Here is an 8301-nt window from a genome sequence, read left to right on the forward strand (position 1 = left end):
GAAACTCTAGCTGCAGTCCTCATCAGCACAGGAGGCAGTTTTATTAGTACAACACAAACACGAAAATACTTCATATCAGCATACTTCCGAATGCAACATTCCCATTATCAACCAAGTTGGCTTCAATGCATCTGTCCTGCTAAATCTGCTAAGACCATTCATTCAAAGAGAAGTGCAAAGGGGGTGGGGGAGGAGAAGATATCTTTCCTGTTAAGTGGCAGCCCAGCCTTACGAGACAGTCTCTGGGATTCTATTCTGAAATCTATTCGATTGGACTTGGGGCACTTTTTTTAAACAGCCACTTGGCACTTTCCTTTGGGAGTTCTTAGGCACAATGTGACAGAGTGAGCTTGGTCAGCCCTTCCCCGTGCATTCGATACAGAAGCTGAAACTCAGCCGGCAGCTGGTGAGACTCCTGCCACTTGGTGGTAAACTTGGTTCCTTTTTTGTCATAGTAATGGTACGGAAGATCTTCCCTCGTGTTGGGGTCAAATCCAAAAGGCCAAAATCCGTACAAGTGGATCTCTTCGCAGATCGCGGATGCAAGGGTGTACATGAGAATACCTGTGCTCAGCCGTTTGGGCGACAAATGTTTGTTTTTCCAGTACCTGCGGAACAGTAAGTACACGTGGATTCAGAGGCCAGGGTTTCAATCAGGGAGATCAATAGGACTGGGCTAGGAGGTGGGTTCGTCTAGACTGTTTAGGTTACATGGAAAAATCCATCTCCAGCCCAGTCATACTGGTCTTTCCCCCTTCCAGATGAAATCTAAAAGTTCAGTGAAACTGAACCAGCAGAGATCAAAATGATGAGCTCAACAGATAAGGGTCAGGTGGGCAGATGACTAATTCTACTACGAATTTTCACCATTTCCTCCCATTTAGGCAGTGACTTTGGGTACATAACTTGCTATTTGTAATGTGGCTGATCTATCTTTACACCTGCATGTTGGGTGCTCTAGAATTTAATATCTTTTTATTGGTGAATTGTAATTATGCATCATAATGAGATTCGGGGTGACAGAAACATACATGCACACAGAACTTGGTGCGTTTCCCTCTGGATCCCACCCTATTAGTTCTCTCTTTACCTTTCGTGGTACTAGGGACTGAACCTGAGGGTACTCTACCTCTAAGCTATATACCTCAGCTCTATTTTATCCGATTTTTATTTTATGTCTTTATTTTGGAACAGGGTCTCACTAAGTTAATGAGGGCCTTGTTAAATTGCCAGGGCTGGCTTTGAACCTGTGATATTCCTATTTCAGCCTCCCATGTCCAAGTGCGCACCGCCACACCTGGCCACATCTCATTACCTCTTTAAAAGATAACCATTCAGTGCCGGGCGTGGTGGCGCACTCTTGTAATCCCCGCGCTTGGGAGGCGGAGACAGGAGGATCGCGCAGGTTCGAAGCCAGCCGCACTGGCTTAAGAGACCCTGTTTCCAAATAAAAATATAAAATAGGTCTGGGAGTGTAGCCCGGAGGTAGAAGGGCTTCCAGGAACCCCAGTACCACCACCATCACTAATAATAATAATAATAATAATAATAATAACCATTCATCCTAGAATAAGGGAACAGTCTCTGTTGTAATTATTAAGAGTACCCTTCCTTGCAAAGAAAAAAGTTCCAACTTGGAATATAAGTTATAAAATCACTCTATCTTTTAGAGACATACCCACTTGTTAGACTATCATTCCTCCTCCAGTAAGAGGTCAACTAAACAGATCTTAAATTTGGAAGACTTTAGGGAAACCCAGGATGGGAATAATATATTATGGAATAAAAGTCTTTTGGATTCCCTGGTTATCAGGTATTCCAGAACTTACACTAACTAATGTTACTATCCAGGAGTCTGTTGGGACAGCGGGGCTCCTTATGTAGGGGAAATTAGAGTTGAAGGAAGTGATTTGATCAGATGATCTGTGTGTGTATGGGGGGGGGGGCTGAGGATGGGAGCATTCTGCCTCTGAGCTACACCTCCAGGCCTATTTTATTTTATTTTAAAACAGGAAAGCCAGGCGTGGTGGCGCATGCTTGTAATCCCAGCATTCGGGAGGCTGAGACTGGAGGATCACGGTTCGCGGACAGCCTCAGCTACTTAGTGAGGCCCCCTGCAACTTAGTGAGACCCTGTTTCAAAATAAAGAATAAAAAATAGGGCGGGGGTGTGGCTCAGAGGTCAAATGCCCCCGGGGTCTATCCCCAAACCTGCAAAAACAAAACAAAACAAAATCAGGATCTCACTAAGTTTCAGAGGGTCTCACTAAGTTGCTAAGGCTGCCTGCAAACTTCCAATCTTCCTGTACTCAGCCTCCCAATACTAGAATTACAGGCATGCACCACCATACCTAGTTCAGATTATTTAAATGTGGGGTCCTGCAATTAATCTTGTTTATAAAATGCCCTGGCTTAGTGGCTTTCAATTCTGACCACATATTAGAATCACCTAAGAAATTATTAAAACATACCAACTGCCTGGTGCCCACCTCTCTTTCCACTAGAAGAATTACATTAGACTCTTGAAATAGAGCCCAAGGAACAGTACTTTTAAAAGAAAGTTCTTCAAGCAATTCTTACATATAACCAGAACTAAAAAATCACCAGACTAAGGGAAAATATTGCATCTCTAGTCAGTCTATAAAATCATAAGAGACGAGAAGCTCATAAAATACTTTCTATCGGTTTTTGCATATATATATATATATATTGAAACAGGGTCTAAGTTGCTGAGGCTGACCACAAACCTACAATCCTACTGTTTCAGCTTCCAAAGTACTGGGATTATAGGTGTGTGCCACCGCACTTGGCCTGGGTTTTTGCATTTAAATATCAAATTATTAAGGCTGATTATATAAGTTGTGATTTATTTAGGTGTTTTATTAATCTTGGACATCTACAAAATACCTAAACATTCCACAAAAGAGGCAATTTGAAATTAATTTCATCTTCTTTTAAAAAAAAACCCATCTGTTGTTATAATTTAGCCATTGGCTTTATTGGGATATAGCTATTTATTTAAGTTAAATTCTTGATTTGTGGTGATTTCCATGACTTCTCAGTCCTGGAAGGGGACAGGGAATAAAGAGGGGAGAATGATGAATCACCAATCTTTCCATTTGGCACTTGGCTACCAGCTGGGGGTAGATTGAACTTTTTAACTAGAATGCATTTATTGATGACAAAAGACAAAAGTTGGCCCTAAAGTACTAAGCTAACTACCACCACTAACTAATTGGATGGCTCCCATCCCCAAGAGATTACAACATTGATTTGCCATCTGGTGGGGTACGAGTTAAATGCAATAAAATATACACACCTGTTAACATGCTGCATTATATTTCCAGGCCAAGCCAATTGGACCTTTAGCTGACCTCTGTGTTCAACAAAAAAGTCAACTAATGTTCTGGTGACAGTTGCTGAAGTGTGGAAAAAAAAGGCAGGGATCCAGAGAATTGCCCCATCAAGCTTTTTCAAACTGAGGAAAAAGTTGTTACGGTCCTGAATGGTCAAAAGATTGTTGTAATATTTTTCCAGGATGCTGGGGTTAAAGGTGGTGAGGTTGGTTTTCCTTCCAACATCTCTTTGGAAAGCCTCCGTAGGGGCAAAATTGCAACGAAAAACAAAATCTGATTTATCTATTTCTTGTCCGCACTGGCTCCCTGTCAAGATCCCACTATTTCCAACCACCGCACAAATATTATAATGCTTATTCGCAATGGGTGACGCATCTGGAAGCAGCGATCGGAAGTTATTGCTAATAGAGAAAACATATTTATGGCTGGAATAATCATAATGCATCAGTTGTCCAATCCGGACGCTATTCTTGGTCAAAGAAAAGTTTTTTATTACATCGACATGCTGAAGAATTTCTTGCCTAAAATAAAGAGAAATTCATTAGATGCATTCCATTTCAAATAACTGAGTTTCCATTTCATGTCTTACACTGCCGTTTCATTCAGACCAGAATCTTAAGCACATTGAATCTGAGATGGATTAGACATTTTTAATTGTGGCCCTTGAAGGGCGGGGAGTGGATTCAGAAAGTACAGATCTGCTCCAATCTTTCAGTCAAGTTGAGAATGTGATCCTTTGAGGCTCCTAAATGCAACTTCCAGTTTTAGCTGCCATTTCTTGGTTCTACTTAAGGAGTGTATTTGATCAGGGAGGAGGCAGATGCCCAACTGTGTCAGAAAGTACAGGGAGACAATTTACACTGGCCCTGAAGAGCTCATATTAATGCACAAACACTGGTGACTTAGAGTTTGTAACTAGGGACTACTTGTTTGCTATGGGGCTGCAGTGTTCAAGGAATATCAAATATCACTGGTGTCCAAATAAGAGCCAAATAGATCTGAGTCAGTACAATACTATCTATTATTAAAATGTGAAAATGTGAATAGCAGTGGGTATAGTTGAATATTTAATAGAAACGAGATGATAATCTTATTAAGTCCCCTTGCATAATGAAATATTTTTTCTGCTTGATTATATAGAAATATAATTTTGTAAGATAATATCTAATCCTTAGTATTATAAATCTGAAAATGTGTATATTCTCTAACAATGTAGAATAAGGCGTTTTAAGGAGTGGTACTAAGAAATAACTTCAGGTTGATTTCATATTGAGCTTTAAATAAAATTAAGGGTCTCCTCTTAAAAGTCTCAGCTATTTAAAATATTTAAGAGAGACCAGTTTCATGTCACTTTTCTGCTAGACTTCCCAGTGCTAAAGAATCACACCGAAACTCCTGTGCCTTTGCCTGAAAATTAGTAGGAATGAAACCAAATGTTATGTATATCATAATTTGCTCAGACTTTTACTTTTTTTTTTTAAAAAAAACCTATTCTTTAAAGGGCAACACAAACTGGCATCTTTAATCTCAAACTTCCAAAGTTACCTTTAGTGTTCTTATAAACTGCCATAAAGGCAAGACAAATTTAAAATGATACTGATAAACATTAATTAAAGATCATCCAATAAGTATATTAAAATGGGAAGTTATGAAAAGAAAATATTCTTCCAATTGGTCTTCAGGGTTCACATGGCCTAGTGTGAGAAGAATATTTTTATTGAGTTAGAAATGTGTTTTGGGGAAAGGTATAATGTATCCTAATCTTGAAAATTTTGGAGAGTTCTCTATAAAATTTAAATTGAATTAAAACACCAAACGTTTTCTACATAAAACACTTCTAGGGCTTTAGAATTACTCAATTTCCTAAACAAATTTCTAATTAAACACAAATATTTGAAAAGGCTGCGATCATAATCATATGACTGTATGTCAGTTTTTTTGTACATAAACATTTTTTTCCTGACACCATGGATAACCACTGGATTTATTTTAATTCTACTAGGAGATTACAGTTCTTTTTAAAAAAGCAATAACTAGGAATGCTATGACCCAAACACAGCTGACTAATAGACTGGTTTGTAAAAATAAGAATTCATACCCCTAATGAATACACTAGATGGCTCACATTGCATTTAGTAGCATAATCTCTCACCAAGAAGAAAGAAGCAATGACTTAACGGTGGTTCTAAGACTAGACCAGAATCACCGAAGAGCATAAACTTGAATAAATTTCATCCTTATGCCCCCCACCTAACACCAAAACTCAAAACTTATGCATGTATAAAAGAAGGCCGTGGCAGCTAATAACGTTAGATAGTTTTAAAATAAGTTAAAAGTTGTAAAAGCTTAATGAAAAGAGATAGGCAACACCAAAACAAGATCATAGTTAAATACCCGCATGTGTTCGGGCATGTGGCGATGTGATGGAGATGGATTAGGATATTTTCTGTTGTGTTTCAATGAGACAACACCACTTTATTTAATTTGTTCCATTTTTCTTGTCAGTGGGGGAAGGAAAATGCATTGGGTAGTCTTTTTTTTTTTTTTTTTTTTTACAATTAACCACTTGGGTGTCTTCTTCTTTTTTTTAATAGATGGCTTTGGAGATCTTAGCTAGACTTATTAACTGTAAAGCCTGGTGCTCATTCAAGCACATGAGGAAAAGCGTGTGTGTGTGCATGTGTGTGTGTGTGTGTGTGTGTGTGTGTTTTCATTTTGGTCATACTGATGTTTCCTTTTTAGAGCAGGCACTACACATTTTTGGGGAGGGTTACCTTGTGCAGTTAGGTCAGGCAGACAATGCACATACACCTGGGGCCAGGGCTGCATGTTTTGTTGTTCTGGGTTTGTTTTGTTTCTTGAGTTCGAGAATTCAAAACAGCCTTTTAAATAGTTTCTTCCTGTCCTACCTTTGATGTAAAAACGCGGTCCGATTAAATGTCCACTTAGAAGGTTTCTCTTGGAGTTCGTGGGTGAGGGAATTCGTAATGGGCACAAAAGACGGGTCTAGAAACTTCAGCGCAAACTGGGACCTGGAGAGGAGGATGAGTGTAGACAAACGTACGGGGCCTCCTCAGCTGGGGGAAGCCGAGGTGGCCATTAAAACCCAGGGGCGAGGGACAGCCAGAGACGCCTCAGAACCTTCCCACCTTGGAGCCCCTCTGATCCGATCCACCCTCCGCGCCCACACAAGCCCGAGAAAAAGAGAGAAGACTAGGGAAACTCGTCTCCATTGTCCATCCCTCCGGGTGAAAGAAGAGACCCTAAAATGGCCGTCACGCAGAGAGCAGGGCGGGAGCGGGGCGCAGGGCTGGAGCCGGCTGCGCCGCCTGGACCAGGAATCAGCACCGCGGACAGCGGCCGCGCCGCCGCGAGCCCGACCCGCGACGCCCCCGCGGGCTGAAGGAATTGATTTTTGGGGAAAGAGCAAAGGAAACCGAAGACTCCGGGGAAGGCTAAGGGCAGGGGGGGGGGGGGCGCTCCTGCCTTAACCTCTTCCTTCCCGGGCCCGTGTCTGATTCCACTGCCCATGCATCCCTTGAACGGGAACCCAGCAGCTCAGCCCTGCAGCCCCGCCCGGCTCCTCCAGGCTCCGCACCCCCGGCCCCGCTCCGACCACTGGTTGCAGTTTGCGTTTGTCGGGGGGGGGGGGCGCTGGGAGAGCTTCTCCGGGCACAAGTAGGGGCGCGGGCCCCCCGGGAGCTGTGCCCAGCTGCGCCTGGCGCCTCCCCAGTCCCGCCCGGATGCCGGCAGCGATGGCCACCTGCGCGAGGGTAGGCGACCCTTAGGACTCTAGCCCCCCGCAGGGGCGGGGGAATTGCAGATATCCCTGCACTGGGAAGGGATAGCTGGGGGTGGGGCGGGGGTGGGGAAGGGTCCAGGGAGAATGCCCCGGAGCCTTCCAGAGAATAAACCCGCGCATCCTTTGATGGGGAGGAGGGAAAGGAGGAGGAGGGTGCGCGGAGAGTCCGCGCCTGCGCCATTAAATCGCCGAGCTCTGCCGGGAGCCTGCCCGCGGTGTCAGCGGCCGGCCAGCGGGGAGGGCGCTCACCTCGCGCCTGTCCACCTCTCGGTTCCCTCCCTCCCCCACACTCGGTATCTCCCCCCCCCCATTCCTCTCCTTACCCCCCTCCCCCCATTTTCAACATGGGGGAAGGGATGCCGTGGAGAGTACGAGAAACGCAATCGCATCGATTAGGAAAACAGCTCGTAGGGGCTCTGGGTTAAAACATACAGGGGGGGAGGAAAGGGAGAACTGGAGGGAGGAGGGCCGCGCAGTCCTCTTGCCTCAAGTGTCCGAGAAAAGCCCCGACGCCCCTCTCTGACCGTCCCCCACGCAACGTCCACCAGACAGACAGACAGACAGACACCCAGGGGCGCTCGGGGAGAGGCCCGCACTCACCGGAATCCCGCGTGGAACATGTACATTCGGGGCGCCCCGGGGCTGGCGTACTTGGGAGTGGTGAAGATATTTTCCTTTTTCAGGGACACGTAGCTGATGAGCGATAAAATCAGCAGGGCGACGCTGAGCATGACCAGCCCCAGCACACTGGCGACCCGGGCCATTTTGCAATTTCTCATCCCGGGCTGGGCTGGGTTGGATCAGGGGAAGCGGGGAAATCGGTCCATTGAGCGGCCAGCAGCTCGCTGGCGTGTGTGTGAGTGTGTGTGTGTGTGTGTGCGTGCGCGCGTGTGTGCTCGCGGGCGCGTGTGAGCGTGTGTGGCGGGGGCGGGGGACCCGAGCTGCGGAGCCGCGGCAGGCCGGGGAGGCCGGCGTCCCGGGGAAGTGGGACCCCCAAGGCCCGGCGAGCGAGGCCGGCCGCGGAGCGGGAAGATGGAGGGGCCGCGCGGCGGCGTGGTGATGGAGCGCGCCGCGCGGTGCGTCTCCGGCCGCGGGCTCAGGCTCCCCCGCGCGTTTCCAGCTAGGCTGCCATCTCCGCCGCCGC

At 45.6% G+C, this 8301-nt stretch overlaps 1 protein-coding gene across 1 annotated transcript; it reads right to left on the reverse strand.

Moving 5' to 3' along the window:
• Positions 1–325: 325 nt before the first annotated feature.
• On the reverse strand, positions 326–7936 carry ST8SIA3 (ST8 alpha-N-acetyl-neuraminide alpha-2,8-sialyltransferase 3; the record flags this gene model as incomplete). Its single annotated transcript, XM_080714302.1, has 4 exons — positions 326–608; positions 3319–3876; positions 6265–6387; positions 7758–7936. 4 exons carry the CDS (start codon positions 7934–7936, stop codon positions 326–328), a joined length of 1143 nt encoding a protein of 380 aa, XP_080570428.1.
• Between the last annotated feature and the right edge of the window lie 365 nt (positions 7937–8301).

This window comes from Muscardinus avellanarius (genome assembly GCF_963383645.1).
Source record: "Muscardinus avellanarius genome assembly, chromosome: 17".
Lineage (NCBI taxonomy): Eukaryota > Metazoa > Chordata > Mammalia > Rodentia > Gliridae > Muscardinus > Muscardinus avellanarius.